The sequence below is a fragment of the Myotis yumanensis genome, unplaced genomic scaffold, assembly GCF_028538775.1.
Source record: "Myotis yumanensis isolate MYYU_CA2020_CCGP unplaced genomic scaffold, mMyoYum1.0.hap1 SCAF_3, whole genome shotgun sequence".
Lineage (NCBI taxonomy): Eukaryota > Metazoa > Chordata > Mammalia > Chiroptera > Vespertilionidae > Myotis > Myotis yumanensis.
Genome location: NW_027223754.1, coordinates 208,017,347 through 208,043,511, shown reverse-complemented (window position 1 = coordinate 208,043,511; position 26,165 = coordinate 208,017,347). Strand labels below are relative to the sequence as shown.

Genomic DNA, 26,165 nt, shown 5'->3' with positions numbered 1-26,165 from the left:
GTGGCGTGCAGGAGGCAGCCGAATCGATGTTTCTCAGTGTTTCTATTTCTCTATCCCTCTCCCTTCCTCTCTCTCTAAAATCAACAAAAACATATATTTTAAAAAAATATCCTCTGCCGAAACCGGTTTGGCTCAGTGGATAGAGCGTCAGCCTGTGGACTAAGAGGTCCCGGGTTCGATTCCGGTCAAGGGCATGTACCTGGGTTGCCAGAGGCAGCTGATCGATGTTTCTCTCTCATCGATGTTTCTAACTCTCTCTATCTCTCTCCCTTCCTCTCTGTGAAAAATCAATAAAATATAAAAAAAAAAAAAAATATCCTCAGGTGAGGATTGAAAAAAAAAAAGATGCCTGACGAACCAGCGTGTGCCGTCTCTAGTCCCCATTTCCCAGTTGGCAGCAGCAGCTTTCGTTTTCCCAGCTGCCCTCCCTGCGGTCTGGAAGGGCTGGGCGGGGCGGTGTGGTGTTGTGGTGAAGTGCATGGGCTGTGCCTCTGACCATCTGAGTTTGATTTCCAGCTTCTCCTCTGACCGTGACCTGGGTCATTACTTAACCTCTCTGAGCCTTAGTTCCTTCTGTCAAATGTGCGTAATGTTACTTATCCCAAGGGATGGTTTAAGGAACAGGTGAGGTGGTGGATACAGAGCATTCGCAAGGTGCTGGCACAGAGCCCCCCGTCTCTAGTTTGGGGAGGGAGAGTCCGGTGTCATGCCCAGCGGCACGACCTCGACTGAGTCTCTGGGGCTCCCTCCACAGGGCCTTCCGACCCCTCTAGCATCTCCAGAGTAACCTGAGGGGAAATGAACCCCAGCCAGTCACTGGCCCACTGGGGCCTGGCTTTTCTGTGTGGGGCCAGGCACACACACCCACAGAGCCTGCCTGGACCTCCCGGGCCTCCAGGTCAGCTTCCACGTCTTCCTTCCTTACGGTGTTTCTAAACTCAGTCTCCCCGAGGGACCTGCAGGGAAAGAGTTAAACTGTCCCGGGCTCAGGGTGGGGCCTTTCAGGGCCATTGTTTACCCTGGGCTAGGCGCCTGGGCCTGTGACTCATGCCTTCTTTGATGATTATATTGTGTACAAAGTTTTGATCCCAGATCACTAGCTCCAGCCGCCTTGTTATAAATTATCCCCAGGCCTGTGGGCTGGCTGTTCCGGATATTCCACCGTTGTTCCTGGCAGTGGCTGGGAGAGGTAGGAAAAGGGGAGAGAACAAAAGCCCCGCCCCCTGCCCTGGGGTGGCAGCTTTGTCCCAGGGCAGGACCTCCTGCTGGCGCTTCAGGGTCCCTGGGCCTCGGTTCCCTCCTCTGTATCAGGCTGGGGACAGTGCTTACGTCTGGGGCTCCATAGGGACATGGGCATCAAGGGGCTGACCAGGCGCACCACCTGTGGCCGGGCTCTTAGCTCGCTCACTCACTGGCTCACTCCATACGAGGGGCTGCTCTTCCCCTGTGGGCTGTCGGTGCGGGTCCCGTCTCCTCCAGGTGGGGTGGGGAGGCCAGGGCAGTTCTGTGGGGTGTGACAGCAGTATCACCCCTCTAGCCCCGTCACACACGCCTCTCCTGGTGGCCCCCCACAGCTCTGACCACTGGGCTCCCCTGCAAACCTCACTCCGGTTCCCAGAACTTTGGGTTCAACAGGCCATGTTCTCTGCTCCGGGGTCCTGGCCCTGTTTGGAGCCACACTCGCTTAGCCTTTCCAACTGCTCCCGCCTCCACAGACGGCCCCGTGGCTTAGACTTATTTGACTTCAGCAGGAAGGGGATTCTAGTGATATTATGGGCGCCGTGGGTGCCCCGGGGTTTGCGGGGGCCTCGGTAGGCAGTTGTGAAAGCTTGGGGCCGGGGTTTCCCCTGTGACAAGGGGCTGCTGACGTCCGTCCGCCGGAGGCTCAGTGGCCGCCGCTCGAGCTTCTGTCGCTGGCACCTGGCGAGGCCAACATTCAAACTCAGGTGTCAAACTAGGCCTTTGCTTTGGGCTGCTTCCTGTTTCGTGCTCCTGTTAAGTCATCTCCATCCCCAGCAGGACCCCAGCTCAATATAAACCCTGGGCCCAGACCCAGAGCCCGGGGCAGGGAGCCAGACCCCGGGGGTGGGCGAGGGGCACGAGAGGAAGCCCTGGTCCAACCCTGCTCCCCATGTGGCCAGTCCCTGGACCAGGGCCCTGGCTTTGCTCCCCACCCCACCCACTTCCTTGGCCACTTCACGGTGCTGCCCGTCCAGCATGAACTCGTGCCCTTGACCACTCAGCCTCTGGCCTCGGTGTGAGCTGTCCCCTCTGCCTGTCCCTTGTCTTACATTCCTGCTGCCCCTCCTCCAGGGACATCTCCTGTCTCCTCTCCTCCATTCCTGTGTCCATCGTCCTCCCTCCACACCCGTCTTCTCAGCTGAGTCACACTGGCATCGTCTCACTCCTCCGCCTTCTCCAGACAGCAGTCCCCTCGGGGAGGACCCTGGGCTCCCCAAGCCTGGCATCCAGCAGGTCTGCTGGCCAGAGGAGGTGCTGTTACGTGGTCTGTCCCATCCTGACTCTCGGCTTCTCCCCCCAGGCCACCCTGCAGTTCTGTGTGGTGAAGCCGCTCATGGCTGTCAGCACCGTGGTCCTCCAGGCCTTTGGCAAGTACCGGGACGGAGACTTTGAGTAAGCAGCGGGTCCCCGCAAGGGTGTGGGGGGAGTGTTGGTGCCAGGGTAGATGTCCCTGCCCAGAGGCAAATGCCTGGCTTAGGGAAGGAGGCGGCCACAGACTGGACACACACACGCCCTCGGGACCTCCTCTGAGTGGAGGTCAAGCATGTTCCCAGCCTTCCTCACGCCTCTGCACCCCTGAGCTGCGAGGCTGGCCTGTCAGGGGCACTCGAGGAACCTTCAGCATCCATCCCCTTTGCATAGGGGGGCGGGGGTGGGGGGCGCCCGGGGCAGAAGGAACAGTGACCATCCAGGCAGGCAGCAGGGCTGGAGCCCGAGAGGCCTGCCTTGAGTCCTCGGGTAGAAAGCCTCACCTGGTGAACTGCCCAGGCCTCTCACTGGGCGTGAGGGACAGTGACCCCATGGCCGTGTGCTGGCATGCGCTTGGCAACACCACTGGACGGTGCACAGCAGCCCGCCAGGGCAGGTGGGCAAACGGAGGCGCCGTGGGATGTAACTTACTCACCTTGGAAAGAGCAGGGCTTGGCTCCCGTCACTCTGACACTTGCTGTCTGACCATCGGCTGAGCCCTCATCCCAGGCCAGTCTGGCTTCCATGCCTGTGTCATGTCCTCCACCAGGAGTGTGGGCACCAGAGCTGCGGGCAGGTGGCTAGACACCCCTGCGTGAGGCAGGGCCCTGGCCCGGCCCGTGCTGCAGGCACCCCGGCACCTGCCTTATGTTTTGGCCCCTTTGATCACCACGTGGCTCCTGGAGCACTGCTTGGGAGCACGGCTAGAGCCATGGGGATTGGCGTAGGGGCAGGACAAAGGAGGGGGGGCTCCTCGTCCCTCGGAGGGGTCTGTCCAAGCCAGGATGCTCCCCTTTTCTGCAGCGTCGCCAGCGGCTACCTGTACGTGACCATCATCTACAACGTCTCCGTCAGCCTGGCCCTCTACGCCCTCTTCCTCTTCTACTTCGCCACCAGGGAGCTGCTCAGCCCCTACAGCCCCGTCCTCAAGTTCTTCATGGTCAAGTCTGTTATCTTCCTCTCCTTCTGGCAAGGTGAGCCTCTGCCCAGCCCCGTGTGGCGGCCCTGTCCCCTAAACCTCGTCCCCTTCCTCCTGCCTGCCATCCCCAGTGCCCCTGGTGCCCAGGCCGTGGGGTTGTCCTTCGGGATCCCAGCCTGGAGCTCAAAGGGGCCTCCATCCACTGGGTGCCCACTCGGGCAGAAGTCTGGGCCCTTAGGGGCCTTAGGAGCCAGGGCAGAGCTTCAGTGAGGCTGATGCGTGGGTGGGGGAACATGGGGGACCCCGCATAATCTGTGACGTCTCAGTGGGGTTTCCAAGTGGCCTCGGCCTGTGTCGGCAACGCTGCCCACAGGAGCAACCAGGGCCCCTGCTTCCACTGCCCCGGGCATTGGGGGGGCTGCATGGAGGAGGAGGGGGTGGGAAGGCGGTCCAGCCAGGGCCAGACACCCACACCTTGCCTCCCAGGCCTGCTCCTGGCCATCCTGGAGAAGTGCGGGGCCATCCCCAAGATCCACTCAGCCCGTGTGTCGGTGGGCGAGGGCACCGTGGCTGCCGGCTACCAGGACTTCATCATCTGCGTGGAGATGTTCTTCGCAGCGCTGGCTCTGCGGCACGCCTTCACCTACAAGGTCTATGCCGACAAGAGGCTGGACGCTCAAGGTGAGAGAGAGCCAGAGCCCTCCTGCACGTAGCGTCCTGCAGGGTGGAAGGGCCAGGAGTCCTGGTCACGTGAGGGAGGTCCTGGGAGCGAGGCCCACCTGTCTTGGGCAGCCGGTCTTGAGTACCCGAAGTTGACAGGCGCAGTGCCCTGTGGGACGGTCAGGACAGAGATTCAAGGATAGAAGTCCCTCAGGGTTTCTGACTGAGCCGGTTCTCCATTTATCCCAGAATCCTCTGTCTCTCAAGGGTTTTGTTGTTTTCTTAACCTGATTACCTCTCAGAAGCAGACTTGGGTGGCAGTAGCTCTGAACAGCTTTCTTTTACACTTGCTGACCTCCCTGGGTGAGAGCAGAGCCCCCTGGGGAGTCTTAAAGTCCGTGCTGGCCCCACCTCAGAGGTTCCGCAGTCATTGATCTGGGCTTGGGCCTGGCAGGGTGGGATTTCAGAGCTCTTGGGCCGGGTGCCTCTGCTGCCACTGGGCCTGGAGGGATGCCCAAGGGGAAGAGGAAGAGGAGTCTGGGGATGCTTGGATGATGGGAGGAGGTGGGAGGGCCTGGAAGGGAGGCCTCCTGGTCTAACACATCTACCCTGGAGCTCGGCTGATGCCAGCTCCCTTCCCATGGAGCTGGAGGGGGAAACCCACTTCGCCAGGTGCAGCACCGATGCCCACCCCGGGCCCAGGCAGCCGTGTCCTGGGAAGAGTATAGAGGACCACCTGGCCCGCGGCCGGGCTCCTCGCCTCCCACCCCTTCCTGCCATGTTCTTTCCCTGGTGGGCGGCCTCAGGATGCCTGCGCAGCTGCTGATGCGGGGCCTGACCTGTACTCTAGGCCTCGTGACTCTGGTGGGCCCGACCGCGTTTCCCAAACACGCAGGCTGGGGGCGCTTTCTCCATATTTGACCGCACACTGTCAGTGCCAGGCACTGTGCTGCCCGGCTCAGCGCTGCCGGCTGGTGGCCCACTGGCTTCCCACCAAGGCCCCAGTTGGAAGGGTCAGCTTCCCAGTATTGAGGGCGATGTCCTTGGACCTGGTCCTGACAGACCCTGTCCCTTGGGAAAGTCCCTTTGTGCCCAGAGCCTGAAAGGTCTCAGTGTTTAAGGACCATTTCTGCACGTGGTGGCCCTGCAGATGTTCTAATGGATGCCTGGGCCGTCTTCCCCGACACATCCACCCGCAGCCGTGCAGCTGTGCATGGACCCCGCCCGCCAGGGGAAGCTGCTGCTCGCTCTTGCCCCTCTGCGTGGTCCTGCCGGCCACAGGCCCGCCAACCACAGTGCCCAGCCCCTCAGCCCTCCCGTCTGGCGTGGGTGCAGAGCTGGCTCTGTCATGGGGGCTGCACAAGAAACCTCGCCCAGCCTCGATTTCCTGTCTGTGAAGTGGGGAGAGATTTGTGGAGCACGAGGCACAGGCTTAGCAGTTTCAGGCAAGGCTGAAGAAGTGGGGGTGGGGGCCCTGACTTAGGAGTGGAGGCGAACTTGGCCCCCATTCTGGTGTCCACTCTTTGTCCCCCATAGTGAGTGGGATTGCCACAGGGGGTCCTCTCTAGGTGGATAGTGCGCCCAGGCCCGAGGGGAAGCTGGGGCTGCTGGGGTGCCGGTGGGACAGGGGTGGGGGCGGCAGGGGGCGTGACGTGCACTGGCCTCAGTGGTGGGCCATGGTGTTCACTCAGCTGTCTCTTGTCTTCTCTATTTCTCCTGCTTCTCCCCCCTCCCCCGCCCGCCCTGCTTTTGCCCCGGGTTTGGCCGTGGGCAGTGCCAACGTATGGTCCTTACGGTAGGTTCTGCTCTCTGTCTGCATGTCTGTCCTGCATGTCAGTCCTGGTCCCTGTCACTGGCACGCCTCTCTGCCTGGTTCTTCTGTGCCCAGTCTCCTCACCACGGGCACCTCTGTAGACCTGCTCTGTCCGGCCTGTCGTCTGGCATATGCCCTGTTGGTCCTGGGGCACAGCACCCATTACTGGGAAACCAGGGGCCTTTCGTCTGTCCATGGCAGAGGCTATGGAGGCAGAAAGGGCAGACGTGTTTGAGTCCGAAGACCTGGCTGCGAGTGAGCTCTTCCCTTACCTCTCAGTGTGTGGCCTGGGCCTGGGCCTGTGGGGCCCATTCATGGGAGAGGGAATCAGAGAAGCTTATCCAGCCGGTGGCTCCCGCCCTCTCGGGGGAGCTGGTGAAGATGTCTGCTCCGCTGGGGTCCAGCCTCTGCAGCTGCCCCGATGGAACGAGTCCCTGGTCCACTCCCTCAGGAGAGGGGGCAGGGCCAGCACCGGGAGCCCGTCCCCAGCCCTTCCGCCTCCACTCGTGCCGTGCCGGGTTGGCCTGCCTCCCTGGAGCATTCTGGGCTCATTGGCTGCATCGTGCCAGTCTCCACCCCTGGCCCATCCCACCTGCCGGACTCAGCCCCCATGGCTGCTTACCTCCACCCCTTCAGGGGTGCTCTCTGCCCTGCGCCCCAGCCAGAAGGGCCGTTTCTTTGCCTGCACCTTCTCACGTGCAGAACCCCATCCTCTGTCCCAGGAGGGGTGGTTGGATGGCATAGCCTTGGGGGTGGGTCCCAGGACTAGGGGTGGTTGGATGACAACCTGGGGGCTGAGCCCCTTGCCTCCTGCTGCACCAGCCCCTCACCCCCCTGCCTCCCGCCCGCAGGCCGCTGCGCCCCCATGAAGAGCATCTCCAGCAGCCTCAAGGAGACCATGAACCCGCACGACATTGTGCAGGACGCCATCCACAACTTCTCGCCCGCCTACCAGCAGTACACGCAGCAGTCCACCCTGGAGCCCGGGCCCCCCTGGCACGGCGGCGCCCACGGCCTCTCACGCTCCCACAGCCTCAGTGGCGCCCGCGACACCGAGAAGACTCTCCTGCTCAGCTCTGATGACGAGTTCTAAGCGTGGCTGCTGCTGGGGAAGGATTGGCACGTTGGCCCAGGGCAGGTGCGCCCCCCCGCCTCAGGCCCAGGCCCGGAGGCGGGCTGCCAGGGCTTTGGAATTGCCTTTAATTTATTGGACCAGAGCACTCACATATCGCTTCCAGAGGGACTGCCAGTCGTTGTCTGCCCAGAGGACAGGCCAAGCTCACCCCGAGCCTTCAGGAACATTTCTACACGGCCACGCTGCACGCCCGGCAGGGAGCAGGGGTCACTGGGAGCCACTCCCATGCCTGTGCGGCTCGGCTCGTCCTGGTGGCGGCGTGTTGGGACCAGCCGTGCCCCAGGCCTTGACGCTTGTGTTGCCGACCAGTGGCCACAGCCTCTCAGCTCTGTCCCCAGCTCATTGCCCTCCCCGTGAGACTCACAGCCCCTCCCCAACACTGCACTGCAGCTCTGCCCCCTCTTCCTCCGCCCCCTTCTGCTATATTAGCTCCTCTGGGCAGGAGAAGGAGGAAGAGGAGGGAGGAGAGAGGGAGCTGTCTGTGGAGCCCCTCCTGACCCGGCCTGCCTGGCCTGCTGCAAAGCTCAGCCAGATGCCAGGAGCCACAAGTCCTGCCAGGAAGGTGCTCAGGTGCCTCTGGGCCCCTCTTCTGCGGATGTGGCCTCTCCACATGAGGTCCCTGCGTCCCCTGGCTGTCCTTGCTGTGGCTGCACCTCTGTCGCATGCCCCTTCCCCCTGGCCTGCGGAGGACAGCGGCAGCCCCCACTGCCCCTCTCCTGGGTCTGTCTTGAGAGCATTTGGGGCAGAGCCCTTATGCCTGGCTGCTCAGAGGGTCAGGGGCTCCCACCTTCCTTCCTGGCTGCTCAGAGGGTCAGACCTTTGCTGGCCCCAGTCATTGCTGGGGCTTCTCCCTCCCATTTCAGGGAAAGAGTCTGAGTCCACATTTCAGACCAGCTTCCAGAGGACACGGTTCTGTGGGAGGGCGGACAAAGGCTGGGCCTGCAGGAGGGCGCCGGCCCCATGCCCACACGGCCTGGTGTCCTGCTCATCTGGCCCCAGCCCATCTCTTCTGTGCCTTAGTCACACATGAACGCTCCCCTCCCCAGGCCTCAGTCTGTCCCAGACACTCCCTGGGGGCTCCCTGCTAAGCTGCTGGCACTCAGGCTCCTGCAGTGCTGGGTGGCCAGGCGCCCTTGGACAGGCCTCGGTGGCCAGGACCACCAGGCCCTCCCCCTGCCCACCCCACCCCCACACCTGGGGCCAGAGCCCCTGTGCAGCCCGGGCTCACATCAGGAGACCTGATGGACACTGTTTGGACAGGCAGAGCGTCCGTCCCGAGATAGCGCGTTTGGGGAAGGGCAGGGAGAAGGGCCCGCCCGTGGCTTCAGACTTCACTACGGAATCTTCCCTCTTGGCCGCTCCTGGGTGAACAGTGCCCAGGGTCGGGTGGGGGTTTCATCCCAGGCGTCTTTCTGGGCACTTGGCGCGCTGTGACCAAGCCAGCCCTCCCGGTGGGAGCGGAAAGGGGGGGGCGGGGGGCAGGCCTGCCTGAGGGGTACTAGGGGCCAGCTTTCGGGTCCCTGTCTGGGGGGCTTGGCCAGCCAGCCCCAAGCTGCCTGGGAAGGCAGCAGGCCATGCAGGCTGCCTGAGAATGCCCTCGGCCCCCCTCCCACCATTTCCCTTCCCTTCTGTTTCTCTGGTCCTCCTTCCAGGCCAAAGTGTGGGGCTGCTCCCTGCCCGTCTCTGCCCTGCAGCTCCCGGTGGGGAGCCAGGCCCAGAGCTGCGGGCTGGGAGCGGCCTGACCACGCCACCTACTTCCTAGGATTCGTAACCAACCTTGTCTTTTTTAAATTTTTTTCCCAATAGAGTAGCTCTTTGTATATAAAAAATACTTGAAAAATTAATTGTATGATGTATGAGAAGACAGAGTCCCTTAGTTTTATATCTCGTGTATGACTGCCGTGAGTTCCACCAGAAAGTCGCTCTATTTTGGTCTCTGTGACATTTTAAATGCGTGACAGAAGTGAGCAAATAAAGTGAGGAAGAAATATATATATATGAGATAATATAGATTGTACTGAAATCTCCTCTGCCTGTGCGTGAGGTTTTTTCCTTCCTCTTCCCACCCCCGTGTTGGGGTGGGTTTCGTGGTTGTGAGCAGGGGTGTCTTAGGAAACCCTTGTCCTTCCGGTGCGAACATGGGGGGAATTCACATTGTCAGAGGCTAAAATTGCCTCCCTGCACCCAGCCTCCACTGAGGGACCCTCGGTGCCGCCCCTAGGGCCAGGCCTGGAGCAGGGCGTGCTGGGCAGGGGGGCACTGCCTCTACCCACCAGGCCAGGTGTCTGGCCGGGCAAGGCACCTTCCTGCAGCCACCTCCGCATGCCTTCGAGGGGGCTGGGGGGAGGGGGACTGCTGACTTGGGCCCTCAGGAATGCGGTGGGGGTGGGGAAATTCCCAGCCTCAGCTTGGCTCTCCTGCAGCTTCCGGCTGCCTTTTCCTTAGGCCTGAACTCAGCATCTCAGCATCGGGTGAGGATCAGGGCCCCCACCTGAGGGGAGGAGGAAGGCCTGTGGAAGCCAACCTATGTGGTTTGGCCTTTCCCCAACTTTCCTATCCCGTGCCTTCTCCCGGCCCGCCATCTTCACACCCACAGCCGGCCTCTCAGAAATCCTCACTGCAGCGGTGCGCCTCCTGTAAACATTTCTGTGTTCAAGCTTGAGCCCCTCCGGCTCCCAGTGCTGGTCGCCCGTGCCCTCGGAGTACCTTCCTGGCACAGATGGATAAGCCGAGGCTGCAAGCAGCTACATAAGCCACTAAAGGTCACAGCTAGGAAAGCTCACATCTGGATTCAAACCCCGCTTTCCCTGCCCGGCACAGTGCACTCCGCCGCCTGGGCCCTAGGATGAGATGCGGCTGCGTTTAGGCCTGCAGGCTGGGACTGAGGAAGCCACCCGCCCCCCCGCCCCCCGCCCCCCCCCCCCCCCCCCCCCCCGCCTCCCCGTGCCTTCCAGAACACCAGGAAAGTGTTTTCTACTTGGCTGTAGAAGATCAGCCCTCCACGTGAAAGTGCTGGGAGGTGACTCTTCAAGCTGGGAATTTTCCTCTCTGAGCGGGACTGTTTTTTCGCTGAAGGGATGCCCAGGAAAGAAACTTAACCCTGCATTTCATTGTGCTCCGGCTTTGCCTTCCCCACGGAGGATCCCTGGCTCAGGCACCCAGAAGGAAGGACATGTTTGGGCACCACCCATCTGGGTTTCCACTTCCAGCGCCCCCCCCTCCCCCCACCAGCTTAGGCGCAGGCAAGAGCAGCGATGGTGCTTAGCTTTTATTTGCAAACTGGAGTTAGCCCTCCCGCCCAGCAGAGGGTTCGGCTTGGGCTGGGAAAGCAGAACTCCATTTTGGGCCCCTCACTCGGAACGCCCCCCCCCCCCCAAAACAACAACAAACAAACCATAGCTCAGGACATGCACTTCTTCACTGTGGAAAAAGAGAACTTGACTTTATTCAGAAAGTCTACAAAATACAGAAGGCGGATAACTCGCTTACTGTAAGTCAGAAAATAAATAAATTCTGGAGGCCGGGCAATTTTTTTAAAAACATTTTTTGGTGGTTGTTGCCACCCGGCTTTCCCTAAATATAAGATAAAATGTGATTTATTTGCAGATATAAAATATAAAGTCCAGCTCAGGGCCGCACGCCACTTTTCCCAGGGAGTGGGCGCTAGGGCTCTGGCTGGAGAGAATAACTTAGATTCGTGCAATAAATAAGAGCGGGAGGGCAGCTGTGTACAGTGTGTGGGGGAGGGGGGCTGGGCTTCCCAGAACAATCAACGGCCGTGGCCAGCCGCCACCCCAGGGGGGACAGTCACAGGGGAAGAGGGGGGACGTCCCTTTTGAGGACCCCCACCCCAGGCTGCAAGACGGCGCATCTGTCATCTCATCTCCCCACCTGCCTCCTCCGCCCCTTGCTAATTGGCTAGCCAGCCTCTTCCCTCTCTTCCATCTACATCCCCTTCTCTCTCCTCTACTTCTCTTACCTTGTCTCACAGATAGCCCTGCCTCCCATCTCCAGCCCCTGTCCACTGTCCCCTGGCCATGGCTGGGATCTCAGGACGGCAGTGGGAGGACCGGGCTGTAAGTTTCAGCTCAACTACTAAGCACAGGTGGCCCATCCAGGGGAGGCCCGGTTCCGTCTGCTGACGGGGCAGGCGACTTCCCCAGGCCCAAAGCAAGAGGGGGGAGCACCAGCTCCCCAGCTGGGCAGCCCCACAAGACATATGCCAAACCTAGTGCTGACTCGCAGGCCGGGCAGGGGCCACGGGCACATCTGAGCAGTTTACAAAACGAAGGGAGGCCTCTTCTCCTCGACGACGCTTCTCCAGTCAAATTCGCTCCGTCTCCCTCCTCCCCGTCTAGGAAGGCTGCGCTCCCGGCCAAGGGAGACCTTGGCCCACCCCGCCCCTCTCACCAAGGTCGCCGCTCCCCAGGGCTATTAGGTCCCAGGTTCAGGGGCTGCACCAAGAAGGGCTCCAGGGAGAGAACCTGTGTTCCCACAGGGGCTGGTGGCTGCGGAGAAATGGCACCTGGGACAGAGGTCGTGCTTAGGCACTTGGGGACGAGAGCCGGGGTCGGAGGGGCGCGGTTTGGGGAACGGGGCGTGGCCGGGGGGCGCAGCGGGCACTAGGAGCAGGGGGCGGGCGCGGGGGCGGGCGCGGGACCCGGGGCGGGGCCGGGGGCCGGGCTGCGAGCCGACTTGACGATGGTGATGACGCTGGCGGGCGCCACGAGCGCCGAGGGCCCGCGGGAGGCGGCGACGGAGCGCGCGAAGCCCTGCAGCGCCTCGCACTTGCCGCGCAGCGCGTCGAGCTCCAGGCGCATGGCCGCGTTCTCGCGCGCCAGCTTGTCCACCTCGCGCTCCAGCTCCGACTTCTGCTTCTGCAGCTCCTCCTTCTGGCACACGCGCTTCACGCGGCAGCTGGCGGCGTAGCCGCGGTTCTTGAGCGTGCGGCGCCGCTGCTTGAGCCGCGTCACCTCCTCGGCAGAGAGCCCGCGCAGGTGCCGGTTCAGCTCGCGCACCGACAGCCCCATCAGCGCCTCGTCTGACAGGTGCGGCGTGTTCTCGCTCAGCTCACGCTTGATCTGCGGGCAGCGCGGGGGGCGGGGGAGCGTATGGGGACACTGAGGCCCGGGGTCGCGCCCCTGCCTATGGGCCCTGAGCCCTGGGCCTGGCACGCATCAGGTGCTGGGGACGGCGCCCCCTCCACCGCCATAGGCACCGAGGCGCTGGACTTGTTCCAAGACCCCAAAGAGGGGCAGGGATCGTAAGAAACCCAGGAAAGCACCTTCGAAGTCCCGCGGCCCAGTGGGCACTGCCCTGATGGGGAAGCCGGTCTGGAGAGGGAAACGGCCTGCCCGGGGGACACAGCCTCCTGGTTCCCAGCCACTGCCCCAGGAATGCCTCGTGCCTGCTGAGCTGCTGTGGGGGTGCCGGGTACTGAAGGGGAAGTTGGCTGGGGAGGGAGGGAGGGGTGGGACTACAGGGGCTGCCTCCTCACCTTCAGGGCTTTGCTGGATAAGGGGTCCACAGACATGTTTGCAGAAGGTACCCTCTGGGCCAAGACCTAGGGGAGAGAGGAGGCCAAGGTCACTTTTTCCCTGTCGCGTACAATCCTAACTCACTGTCTTGCCATTCAAGGCCCCTGTTATCTTGGACTCATCACATTCCACCTTCTTCCATCCCAGCGGTCCAGCCACAGCGGGCTCTTTGATCGGCTCATTTCAGCCCCAGGGCCTTTGCACTCACCACTCCCTTCCCTTATTTCCTCATAGCATCTCTTCAGCAGGTATATCTTTGCTCAGTGCCACCTCTTCAAAGAAGTCTAACTATCTGGCTAAATCACCCCATTGACCAACCCTCTTAACAGTCACCTGTTCTGCAATTATTTTATGTTTGATGACTTGTTTATGGTTTGTCTCTCTCCCTCCCACCTCTCCTCCACCAAAATGTAAGTCTACAAAGGTCAAGGCCTTGCCTGCCCTACCGCTGCCTCCAGATGCCTAAGGCAGTGCCTGGCGCATGGTCCGTTCTCAGTGAATATGTGCCACGTGAACGGGCTCCCTCTTCCCCAGCAATTCTCCCCCATGGAGCCCAGACAGATGTATCTTGTTTTATTAAGAAGTATTTTCATTTCCCAGCTGGCACGGCTCAGTGGTTGAGCATCAACCTATGAACCAGAAGGTCAGGGTTCGATTCCTGGTCGGGGCACATACCCAAGTTGTGGGCTTGATCCCCAGTGTAGGGTGTGCAGGAGGCAGCCAATCAATGATTCTTTTTCATCATTGATGTTTCTATCTCTCCCTCTCCCTTCCTCTCTGAAATCAATAAACATATATTTAAAAATATGTTTTCATTAAAGTACAAACTACATACAGAAAAGCACACAGAACACATGTGTACTAGTCAGTGACATTTCACATTCAACGGGCCAGTGGTCATTGCTCTGGGCGGGGAAAGGGGCGGCCTCCCCAAGTTCCCTTTAGAGCAGCGTCCTCTATCCACGTCCACTGTGCCCTTCTCCCCATTCGTTCTTCGCTGGTTTTCTCATCCGATAATCCCCGCGCGAATGGGACGGTGAGGAGCAAAGGAGAGCAGGTTGGAGGGGGGTCTGAGCCCAGCCTCCTGTCGGTTCTCAGAGTGACCCCCAGTCTGACAGAGTGAAGCAGGGGTGAGACCCGGGTCCAGCCTTGGCTCCCTGAGCTGCCTGGGGCCGAGTCTGGCCCATTCTGCGGGCCCAGGTGTCTCAGAGGCCCTGCGGAGAAGTGGCCAGTGCATGGACTTCGGCACGAGACACACGGGGCCTTCGGAGGTTGTCCGACTTACTGGCCGCGGGTCTGGCACATCAGTTAGCCTCCCTGTGCCTCAGGGTCTCCCTGGTGATACAGTGGCTGTGTACTAAGTCAGATCATGTTACTCCTCTCAAGCCCCCCGTGGTCCCCATCCTACTCTGATTATAGCCCACATCATCACAGTGGCTCACAGGCACCACAGGATGGGGCTCAGCAAATGCCTCTCTGACTTCAGCTCCCGCTCCACGCCCCTTGCCTCCCTCTGCACCCGCCTCCTTAAACCGACCGCACACACCACCCCCGGGGCTCGAGCACGGCGGTCCATCCGTCCAGCATCCTCTTCCCCTAAATAGCTACAGACTTGGCTTCCTCACTCCTGCAGGTTGCTCTTCAAATCTCGTGCTCTCACTCAACTTAGAATCCCCAGTCCCTGACACACACACACACACACACACACACTCTCCCCGTCTCCCTTCCCAACCTCATATCCCTCTACAGCACTTCTCAGATATATCATTACTGCACATGCATTTCACCTGTCTGTCTCCCCATTGGAATGCCAGCGCAGGACAGCGCAGACCTTGTCTCGCCCACGGCCGTGTCCCCAGTGCCCAGAGCAGAAGCTCGGCGGTTGCTGAATTCTCAGCGTGACTCAGGCCGAGGTGGGGACAGTCCAGGGCTTCTCAGAAATCCCCAGCCCCTCCCGGCCCACGCAGCCAGGGGACCTGCCACCCAGAGGGAAGCGAGGAGTGGGGCAGGAAAGGGAAGTCGGCTCTTCAAGAGATCCCCTGACAGGCAGCCACCCAGGCCCTCAGGCGAGGAGGTCTTCAGGAGCACCCAGGCTCCTTGTGGCACAGTTGGGGGAAACTGAGGCCCATAACGTCCCCAGTCAGGACCCTAACCTGCCACAGACACCACCTGGAGACCCTCATAACCACCCTGACCAAAATCCAGGCCTCGTAAAAGTCCACCTTCCCCAACACACACCTATGGAGGTCCTGGCATGTCCGCTCGTCCTCCACACACTATCAGCAGATCTTCCCACCTGTGAATCCAGCCTGTCATCACCCACATGCAGACCTTCCATGGCTCCCTACTATCCTGGGGACAGGGTCCAGGCTCACTCCCCACCACTGCCCACCTCCGTTCTGCATTCCAGCCACGTGGAACTTTTTACTTCCTCTCACCCCACGCTTTCTGGCCCATGTGCCGCCCCACACCCTGTGACACTACTCCCCTCGCTTCATCTGGCAGATGCCTACTCATCGCTCGGCTCTGGGTGTAGACATCTCCTCCTCCGGGAAGCCCTCCCTGACTCCTAGGACTTGTTAGGCACTGACCACCCCAGCACTTCTCCCTTGCGTTGTAATGGTCTATTTCCTTGTCTGCCCACCAGACAGGGAGCTCCACAGGCAGGAACCAGGCCGAGGCAGCTCTGGGTGCTGAAGTCGCCAGCATGGGGCCTGGCAGGGAGCAGGCACCCACGAGGTGTGGATGGGTGCAGTCTCTGACACCGTCCGGCATCTGGCTTGTCCAGCTGAGTACCATTGAGAGAAAAACCTTCTGGCCCCATCTCCAATTCTTCCTCCTTTTCATCTGCCTCCTGCTTCTGCATGGCAGGGCTGGTACACAGACGCCAGGAGGAGGGGGAAGGAGGAGCAGGGGTTCTGTCCTCATGATGCGTGGCCCCAGGACGGGCATGGGAAGCAAGGAAAGGGGCACTAGATTAAAAGTCAAGCTCCGGTTTGAGCCCCATCTCCTTTTCCAGGCTGTGTGACCTTGAGCAAGCTACCCCACCTCTCTGGTCTCCACTTCCTCATCTGTAAGAACAATACCTGCTCTCAGAGTTTTGGTGGTGCCAAGGGCAGGTGTCAGTGAGCATGGGGGAGGTTATGTCAATAGCTGAGTCTGTCCAGGAGGGGTCAGGCCTGCAGCAGTCACTGGGCCCTCGCTTCCACAGCATCTCCCCGCTGGCCGCTGGCCGGGTCGCACAGAAAAGGCCCCCTCCTCACTATACCCAGGCGGAGGGGGAGACCCAGAGAAGACATCTTTTGCCTGAAGTCACATAGCAGGGGAGTGGCTGCTTCTCCCCCCAAATCAGGAGGATACTGAACACTGAATCCTGGTCCCTTTCACGCTGTCATCACCCCCACCCTCCCAACAACCCTGTGAGATAATGACCAGAGAGGTCAACAGAGCAGTCCAGGGTCACACAGCTAAAAAAGGGTGGCGCCCAGGACCGAGGCCACGCCGAGCCACATGCCTCCTCCCGAGATGGCCTCACAGGGCAGCTCTCTGTGTTCCCCCACCTCTGTCTCCACGGTCACCCTGCTCTGATGTGCCTGGGTTTGTGCAGATGAATACAGACAGCCAGGCCGCCGTGCCAGCTGCTGGGGGAGGTGGATGTTAGGCGATGCGCAGTCTGGGCTCTACAGAGAGACCTGTGGGAGAGGGCAAGCTTCCCCTGCATAGGTTAACTGAGCCTGCTGGGTGCTGGGTGCTGAGCACTGGGTGCTAAGACTGATGCAGAACCTTGGAGACTGGTGCCTCAGACAAGTCATTTTTCCTCTCTGGGCCTTGGGTCCCTCACTTGTAAAGTGGGGATGATTATAATAGCATTAGAGGCTGAGACAAGATCAGCAGTGGCGAGTGGTTTGCTTATCTCTCCATCATCCCTCCCTCCACTCTCAACACAGCCATCGCCCATCGCCCACAGCTTCCCACTGAGCTTGGACTCTCCACTCTCAACACAGCCCTCTGAAGGAAGCCCGAGAGGTGGAAACTTGGCCAGTCCCTATTCTGTATGACTGGAGGCCCCACCCACAGGGCTGGCTGGGATTCTGAGTCCTTGTAGATCCTAGGGAGGCTCTGAACCTGTTCTCTCCATTCCTCCTTCTCTTGTTCTAGCCTCGGCCCCCTCACCCACATCCTGGATGTCAGCTGAGGCACTCATGTTTGCCCAGGAATGTCCCTAGCTCAGCAACGCCAGGCAATCACAGAGAAAGTCACAAGAAGGGGGAACTTTCTGACAACCTCAGGCTTTCAGACTTCAGCCCAGGCCAGGGGCTGCTGGGCTGTACGCCACGGGGCTGGGCCCTCCACCGGGCTGCCTCCAGTACGGGCCTCAGACAGGGACTGGTCCAACCCCCTTGTTCTGTCACAGACAACTGAGCAGCTTTTGGGGGGCAGTGGTGGGCTGGAACCCAGGAGTCCTGACCCCTAGCTCAGGGCTCTTTCTTCAATGTCAGCCCCCCCCCCCCGCTTTTTCCCTCAGAGGCCAGAGAGCAACCTCCAGGGGCTGCAGGTTCCTACCATTCTTTTGGAGGTATGGAGAATGAATTTACTCTTGGGGGATTGACAGCTGCCCTGCCCAGTCTGCAGCCACAGCCTCCTGCAGTCCCCTCCCCTCCTTTCCCCTCTCCACTCTAGGGACATCCTGCAGACGGCCTGCCCCCTGGCATGGGCTCCTCTCTGGCTGCTGAGCTATTTCGCTTCCTCTGTGAGGACAGAGGGAAAAAATGTGTTTTCCCGGGGCCTTGGCAGCCAGCACTGGTGGAGCCTCCTCCCTGCTGGAAAGGGGAGTGGAGCTGGGAGAACCCCACACCTCAGGGAAGCAGGAGCCCGGGGATCCAGTTCCAGTTCTGCCACCCACTCACACTCACTGCCGTGCCCTTTCTCTGGCCTCAGTTTCCCAACATGCCAAACCTCCACCAAGCCTAAGGTACCTTCTAACCTGACAGCCTTGGAGTTTAGCGTGTCAGATTCTGGCCCTGAATGGAGCTTCAGGACCACCACTAGCAGAGTGGAGGTCCTAGAGGAAGAGAAAGGAAATCAGGGGAGGCTTCCTAGAGGCAGGGGCACGAGAACACAAACTCAGAGACTTGACCATCCTTCTGCTCAGAGACCACTTCCTTTTTCAGCTGAACCGTGACCATAGCCACCTCCTCACTGGCTTCTCGTCTTGCCATGACTATAGTCACCTCCTCACTGGCTTCTAGTCTCTACCTCTAGACCCCACCACCTATCTTCTCCCAAAGGCTGTCAGAAGGAACATGACTGAGAAAACCTACAAACCTAGGTTTGGCTGGCTCATTTCAAAACCCTGCGATGCCAGCCTCCCTCCTAGCCCACAAAGTTGGCCTTCAGGCCTCCACCATGTCCTTTTCCCATGATCCAAGGATCCTCTTGGACCCAGTGCTCTTTCATTCAATCAGCCAACACAGAAAGCACCTACTCTGTGCCAGGCTCTGAAGGCCCTCAAGGGCTCCACAGACAATCATCACTCACTCCACCTGACAACCTGGGTCACTGGTCACCTTCCTTGATTGCCCTGGGTAAGTTGGAGCCCTGTTCCTGGCACACCTTGGAGATATTGTGGGTCCCGTTCCAGACCACTGCCATAAAGCAAGTACTGCAATTAGGCAGGAGCTTTTTGGTTTCCTAGTGCATATAAGTTATGTTTACACTATACTGTAGTCTATTCAGTGTGCAACAGCATTGTACCTAAGAAAGCAATGTACATATCTTAACTAAAAAATACTTTGTTGCTAAAAAATGCTAATCATCATCTGAGCCTGTTGGAAAGATGGTGCTGATAGATTTGCTTGCCCTGCAATTTGTAAGAAACACAGTATCTGCGAAGCGCAATAAAGCGAGGCGTGCCTTTGTACTATACACTTGCAAACCACAGACTTCCCCCTCATACCACCCAGCTCCCCTGGGGTTTTGTATTTAGTTTGGTGGCTCCCCCTTTAACTTTGTCTCCTCTCATCAACTGTAAGCTCCCAGAGGGCAGGTTCTGGATCTGGTTTGGCCTCGGTCTCATCCCAGCCTCTGGCCCATGACAGGCTCATAGCTGAAAGCATCGGGCCTGAGGGAGGCACAGGGGCCATGGGAGGCCTGTGGGGTCCCAGGCTCTAGTGAGGACCCGGGGGTGACCCAGCAGAAGGTTAAGCCTTTCGGTGCTAGCTGTGCACCAGCCGCTGGAAGAGCCAACCAGCCGCTTCCCCTCGTCCTTGGCCCCCCAACCTACTCAGGATGTTTCCTGCCCACCTTTGCGGACGGGCCCGACTGGGAACCCCACACATTCCTGGACATGCCAGGCCTTGGCCGGGGGCCGTTAGCTCTGCTTTCTCTCCCACAGTTTCCCTGGAAAATAGGCTGTGTGTAGAGGCTGCCCTGCCTCCCCCATTTCACCCCCATCCTGCCCCTGGACGTTGCCTAGTTCCTGCTGCAGATGGGGACACTGAGGTTCCCCACTGCGGTAGCAGAGCTCACCAGGGCTCAAAGATGCCAAGTTAAAAGATCATCTGGTTCCTCATCCCCCAAGCTCAGTGGATCCCCCTCCCCCATGATTCTGTAGCCCCTTGGGTGGGAAGAATGGAGGGCAGAATAGGACCAAGGAACCCCTAGCCCCCAGCCCATCCTTCAGGCTACTGGGCAGAGGGAAGCTTCCCGCAGGGCTGATACAGGGGCTGAGGCAGGCTTGGGCCCCACCCTCACACAGCAACCCTTCACACACCAAGACCACCTCTTCCACTCCCTGTTGACCATGCCCGCCCCCCTCCCATCCCCCAGGGGGAGGACTCTGGGAACTCCAGCTGGCCCGGGCCCTCAACTAGCTCCTCAGGTCCGGCAATCAGCAGGTATGTCTGACTAGTCCCACATGTAACTGAAACCACCGGCAGGACAGAAACCAACCCCACCCCTTCCTCCGGTCTCACCCTCCCAGGCCCAGCAGTACCAGCTCCAGAACCCAGGCCAGCCAGAGTCCCACCAGAGGAAGCCTGGATCCCTTCCTACCTCCCCACTTCGCTAGGGGTGTTCTGGCCCTTCCACTTCCTCCCGAGGCTGAAGGGATGGCTGGGGATGAAGGAGAGTGAGGGTCTGCCTGCCCCAAGTAGCAGGAAACCCGGGTTGTGCCAGCCCACCAGGGTCCTGGAGGAAGGAGTGGCCCCCTCACCCCCCCCCCCCCCAGCCCTGCCGGGTGGGTCTTTACACTGTGCCCCACCCTGTGGCTGCAGCCGCCAGCTCAGGGAGGGGGACAAACACCGAGATCACGTGGCCGGCCCTGGGAAACTCCGGGGAAGAGCAGGGTCGCTGGCTGGTGGGAAGGGGACAGCAGGGCAAGAATTCTCGGACACCGTGTGACCACGATGGGGCCGCTTCCCTAGTTCAAGTCCCTATTCCGCATTTCCTCGTCGGGCACATCTTTCCCAGGTACGCACCGCGGGCACACAGGCCCAGGGTCCTCACCGGGGTGGTCTCTCTCTGTCTCTCTCTCTCTGTGTGTCTCTCTCTCTCTCTCTCTCTCTCTCTCTCTCTCTCTCTCTCTCTCTCTCTGTGTGTGTGTGTGTGTGTCTCTCTCTCCACGGCACACCCCGCGCGCACCAGCGGGCAGGACGCTCGGACGCGGGCCAGGGAACACACACGCACTCGCCGCCCGCCCTGGGACGTAAACAAACCGCGCACGCCCGGCTGCGGGCGCCCGTCCAGGGAATGTTCTCACCGAGTCACGTACGTGCACACACTGCCCCCCCCCCCGCCCCTCCTGGGTGGACGCTGACGCGAGCCAGCCCCCCAGTCCCTTCCTGCCGGGCTTCGCCGCCTCCCGGCCGGCGCCCCCAGGAGCCCAGCACCCCAGCACCCCGCCAAGCTCGCTTCGGCCCCGACTTGGTCCCTGGATCTCTGCCCCTCCTCCCGTCAGCCGACCGGCGGTGGGGACACAGAGCACCGACAGCGCCGGCCCTGGCGCCCCGCCCCAGGCGCATTCTCGGGGTGCGCGAACCCTGCTGCCTCGGAGCCCCGCGCCCCCGTTCCCGCCCCAGACCCGCGTTCCTCACCCCTCCTCGGGCCCGCTTCGCCTGGCGCCGCTGGCACGCGCGGGTCTCGCTGCCGTCCGGGCTGCTGTCCCAGCCCGCTCCCCGGTCCGTCTCGCCTCCGGTCCTGACCGCCGGTTGCTCCGAGCCCGGCTCCTGGCTCCCGAGAGCGACGCGCCGAGTTTTGTTGTGGGGCGGGTGGCGCAGGAGGCCGCGCGAAGTTGTAAGGCGAGCTTCCCGGAATTACTCACTCACAGGATTCCTTTCATTCATAAAAACCCAGTCATGCGGTGACGTCACCTCCCTGGCCGCCCCTCTCGGCCCCCTGAGCGGCCTCCGGGCCTCCCAGCCCCGCCCACTCCCCGCCCCCTCCGGCCCCGCCCACACGCCGGGCCCGCCCCGGGGTTCTCAGTTCCTATTAGGCTGGTTGCGTTCACGTGACACCTCGCGAGTGAAGGTGTCATTTGGCTCATTTTACAGTCGACAGTCCTGAGTGTCTTCTCCTTTCGACCTACACCTTCTGCCATGATGATCTCATCCAGTCCCGTGATTTAAAATGCCGTCTATATGCCCATGAGCTCCAAATTTGTATTTCTCGAGCGAACACATTCTCTGAGTTCCAGACTCATATCCAAGTGCCCACTGCGTGCCTCCACGTGGGTGCCAGGTGGGGACTGCAAACCCTACACAGACCAAATCCACCTCCTGGTCATCAGCCCTACCCCGGAACCCACACCCCCAGTCTTCCCATCTCAGTTGTTCAAGCCCCATCCTAGGACCCCTGCTGCATCCCTTTCTCCCTTCCTCCCTACATCCCGATCAGCCTGGTTCCACATCCAACATCTGCATCTGGCTTCTCCCCACCCCCAGTCCTACCACAAGGTCCAGACACCATCAACTTCCCGGGACAATGGCAGCAGCCTCCTGATAGCCTCCCCACTTTGTTCCTAAAGGTTTTCTTCACACACCAGACAATGCTTTTCTCAAAGCAAAGATCAGATTGCTGTGTACACTCCCACCCTCTCTCTAGCCTCCTGTGCATTTAGAATATAAACTTTACTCCTCCCTGTGGCCTACAGGGCCCTAAGCCTTCTGGCCTCTCACCAACTCTCTAGACTCACCTCCTGCCCCTCTGGCCTCCCCACTACTCCTCAGCCACTGCCCTTCTCACTGTTCCTCAAACACACCCAGCTCGTTCCTGCTGCAGGCCCTTTGCACTTGCTGTTTCCTCTTCTATTCACTGTCCCCTCTTTCTCATCTTTCAGGTCAGCTCAGATATCACTACCTCACAGAGAATTTTCCTGACTCCCTGGCTAAAGGAGCCCCCACCTGTAAACTTTGTTTTTATATAACTATTTTTTTCTTCTTCTTTTTTAATCCTCACCTGAGGAAATGCTTAGAGAGTCGTTAAGGTTATATAAAGCCCAGCCAGAGTGGCTCAGTTGGTTGAGTGTTGTGCTGTGCACCGAAAGATTGCAGGCTTGATTCCTGATCAGGGCACATAACCTGGGTTTGGGTTTGATCCCTTTTTGGTCAAGGTCAAGGAACATGGATGCAATGTCATATTTGAAAGTGGGAGCTTTCTGGCTTGAAACGGGTTTTAAATGGCCAAATCTGGGACAATTAGAGCATCAAAAGAAATTACAGTAATGATGGGTTATAACCTATTGAATAAGACAAGAAACCATGAGCCCATACTAATATAAATGACTGAATACAGATAAGGGAAAGCTACTCCTTCCAGTAGAAGGAATGATGGAGTTGGACCATTAATAAATTCTAATGAGAATGCTAATGAGAATCATCAATGGATAGGAAAATTCTGATGAGAAACATCATCTTTACATAGTTTCAAAGTATTGTCCCCCAGGCAATTATAAATTACACATGGAAAGATAGTAACTGTAGTGGAGGAACCTGGCAGATACCATCTTTAACTAAGTAAACAAAGTTAATGTCAACAGTCAGGGACGAATTGACACATCTTTCTCCTGAGTGATGCCCTGAGAAGGACAGAGCTTCACTTCTGTTGGCATTCCTGCCAACATTCAGACAATGAATCTCATTGTAAAGAAACACCTGACAAATTTAAATTGAGAGAAGTTCTACAGAATTATTGGACTGTATGCTAAAAAAATTGGCAACATCATGAGAGACAAGGAAAGACTAGGGAGCTGTTCCAGATTGAAGGAGTTAAGGAGATATGACGACGAACTGCAATGTGTGATCCAGGATTTCCTTTTGCTTTAAGGACATTTTAAAGATAATTGTAAAATATGAATAAGGTCTGTAGATTAGATAATAGTATCGTGTCAATGTTAATTTCCTGACTTTGGTCCTTGTCCTGTGGTCATGTAAGACAATGTCCTTCATTTTACCCACCAGACTATTTCTAAGTAAGGGGGTATCATGTCTTCAATTTATTCTCAAATGGGTTAGAACAAAGATAGATAGATACTAAAATGTGATAAAATATTAATAATTGGGGAATCTGGGAGAACATATGGAAATTCTCTACTATTCCTGCAATTTTTGTTTTAATAAAGTAGATGTTCCCCCCCCCCCCCCCCCTTTAAAGTAGAGACTCTCTAGTTAGCCTGTGGGCTCAAATCCTGGCCTTACCCCTCACCAGCTGAGTGGCTTCACCTCCCCCTGCCTTAGTCTCCTCCTTTGTAAGCCGGGCTTATTAACAGTGCCCATTTCATGGATTGTGAAATGATTGAATGTGTCCATACTTATAGCACTTGGCACAATGCCTAGAATGGAATAAATGATTAGTAAACACCGGGCAGCTTCTGACAGCTTCTCCCCGCCCCCAGCGGAGAGATGAGTCTCTGGAGTCCTTCAGGACGCTTCCTCTAAGAAATCTGCTTCTTCCCTGGCGAGTGATACAAAACCAGCGATGACCTGGCCCTGCAGAGAGCCCCCATCTCCTGCCACAGGGAGGGGCCTTGCTGCCAGTTTCTGGGGAGGAGTTTCCCTTTGCCAGCTCAGTCCGGCAGAACTCTGACTGGCCCAGCTAGTCCCTCCCTGTTTACCTGCCCCAGAGTCCAAAACACCAGACAGCACCCAAGCACCTCCCTGGGGGACCCTGACCCACAGTAGGTGCTTTTCCCACTAGTAGGTACTCATCGACAGTGACAGGCTTGACCTGAGACAGGATCTGCAGCTCAGATTGTAACAGTGAGGAATCAGAACCCGCCCCACTATTCTTGTGACATTGTTTCTGTAAATGCTGACTCTGACTAATACGTATAGCTTGTAGATAAACAGCGTGTTTGTATAAGAATCCTAGGAACTAACTTCAGGAGATACAGACTCTGACCTTCAGTCATCCCCGTTCCAAGAGATTTGCTGACCTTCAATGATAGAACCAGGATAATGTAGAACTAGGATGACGAAGACTGGATCATCACTTGACCAGTTTTGAGATCCTTATCGGAACGGACTGTGCTGGCCTGCACACAGAGAACATTTCAACCCCCTCCCCTTGATCTCTTTGTTCTTCTTTCCCTCTCCCTCCTAATAAAAATGTCTCCCTGCGCTGAAATGGGAAGATGGGCTTTGCGACAAGAGTCCCCCATCTTCTCAGATGGCTGGCACTTGAATAAACCTCTTTCCTTTTTCACCAGCACCCGTCTCAACTGTCAGCAGGCAGCTGAACCTCAGTTTCAGTTACAACATTGCACCCCTGGCTAAGCCCAGTGTGGGGCTTTCATCACTCTAGGCTCAGTTTCCCCAGCTGCAGTGAGTGTACAGGATTAGATCAGTTGTTTTTAAAGAACCTCAAACCACAGTAAACTTTCTTCAAATGGAAGTTGTCTCTGCAGCGCATCCCACCTTGAGGGACAGCTGGAAGCTGGGCTTTGGCCGAGGAGACCAGGGCTGGCTTTAATATTTCCCTAGTGAGTATTCTCTGGAGGCCCTTCCTGCCCTGAGATTTGGTTTCTTGGCCCCTGTGAGTGCCTGTTCCGAGACCCTCAGGTCTGCCCCCCCCCCGCCCCCCCCTTCAGCAAGACAGCCCTCCATCAGCTGGGCCATTGTCCTACATTTTCCATGATCCCCTCTGCTGAGTGGCAGTGATGTCAAAGGGATCTCTTTCAGTATCTGACCTTGTTCTGGGTACTTCCACTCATCACATGCCTCCTACCAGTTTCTTATTACTGCGAATTACTATTACTATATACTTACTACTATGACTGTATTTATAGGATGCTTCCTCTTTGCCAGACACTGTGCCTAAGATCTGTTTGCATGGTATATATTTTTCTGGTTCTTTTCTCCCACGCCTAAATAATCCAGCCATCCAAAAAATGATTTGTTCTTTTTATCACATTCCAATGTCTTTAAAACCCAACTTTTCCTTCTCAGAAAGCCCTCCCCACTTTGTGATGGGAGGTGCACATTTGGACTGGTATGGGTTCAGGGAGCACCCTCAGTTGCTGGGTGTGGTGTGCTGGGTGGCCCTTAGACCTTTCCCACCATCTTAGAAGTTAGATATTATCATCACCATGTTGCAGGGGAGGAAACTGAGGCTCTGAGAGGTGAGGAACTTGCCCAATATCACACAGCTCATCGCTGGAAGAGGAAGACTTAAACTTGGGCCAGTCTGAAAACTCAGGCCGATCTGATTCAAGGACCATGCTCCCTCCCTTCTGATAACTCTACCACGCCCAACTAGAGGAGGGCAGGGAGGGGGCTGCCAAAGCTGATGTGGCAAGGGTCAATCATAGTGCCCAACTCCTGGCCACAGCTGATTGGCTCGGGGGTGGGCACACAACCCCAATTGGCCCAATTAGAGTCCTTTCCAGGACGGTCAGTCCATTTCTTTTGGTAAAAGTGGTGGATAGTGTGGGAGCTGCATTCCTCATTCCTGGGCAGAAGAAGCCAGAGAAGAGGATGAGATGGATGTGCTAAAAGAGGAAATGGGGGGCCTGGTTCACCCCAAGGCCCTGCTAAGGTTTAGCTGGTCATCTCTTCCTTGGATTCTGGAAGATTCTCTGATTACTTTCTAGTCATGTACACTAATGTGAGTTGGGTTTCTGTCACTTACAATCAAGGGAGTCCTGACTCACTCTAATCTCTTTCTTCTGGATCCCATAGAATCCTGTTCCTCTTATTCAATTCCCTCTTCTGGGAATCTCTCAAAAGATGGTTGTATGGCCACATTTAATTAATTTATATACATTTTAGAAAGCTTTATGCTGAAGATTGCCTGGGAATATGATTTATAGTTGGTTAAGCATGAAGGTTTCTGTCATCACAAGCAAAACAGCACCTTGTTGCCTTGTCAATCGATGTAAGAGTCATTTGGAATATTCAC

General features: G+C 58.0%; 2 protein-coding genes across 6 annotated transcripts in view; one reads left to right on the top strand and one right to left on the bottom strand.

The window, feature by feature from the left end:
* TMEM184B (transmembrane protein 184B) overlaps positions 1–9,263 on the top strand; it is a 53,874-nt gene extending 44,611 nt beyond the window's left edge. For 3 of the 4 annotated variants that reach the window (XM_070411118.1, XM_070411115.1, XM_070411117.1), the window contains exons 6-10: positions 2,543–2,634; positions 3,514–3,683; positions 4,115–4,309; positions 6,063–6,083; positions 6,953–9,263. In XM_070411118.1, coding sequence (XP_070267219.1) covers positions 2,543–2,634; positions 3,514–3,683; positions 4,115–4,309; positions 6,063–6,083; positions 6,953–7,194 — 720 coding nt within the window. In that variant the 3' untranslated portion in view covers positions 7,195–9,263. The remainder of the gene's footprint in view (positions 1–2,542; positions 2,635–3,513; positions 3,684–4,114; positions 4,310–6,062; positions 6,084–6,952) is intronic. The other variant, XM_070411116.1, reaches the window with a different exon arrangement.
* Positions 9,264–10,636: 1,373 nt separating this feature from the next.
* MAFF (MAF bZIP transcription factor F) lies at positions 10,637–21,170 on the bottom strand. Of its 2 annotated transcripts, XM_070411112.1 has the most exons (4): positions 20,867–21,168; positions 12,734–12,799; positions 11,905–12,317; positions 10,637–11,849 (listed from the first exon to the last, which is right to left on the bottom strand). In XM_070411112.1, exons 2-4 carry the CDS (start codon positions 12,767–12,769, stop codon positions 11,780–11,782), a joined length of 519 nt encoding a protein of 172 aa, XP_070267213.1. In that variant the 5' UTR covers positions 12,770–12,799; positions 20,867–21,168; the 3' UTR covers positions 10,637–11,779. The 2 variants fall into 2 exon arrangements, with proteins under 2 accessions (XP_070267213.1, XP_070267215.1); XM_070411114.1 differs by having other exon boundaries at positions 10,637–12,317; positions 20,867–21,170.
* Positions 21,171–26,165: the final 4,995 nt, after the last annotated feature.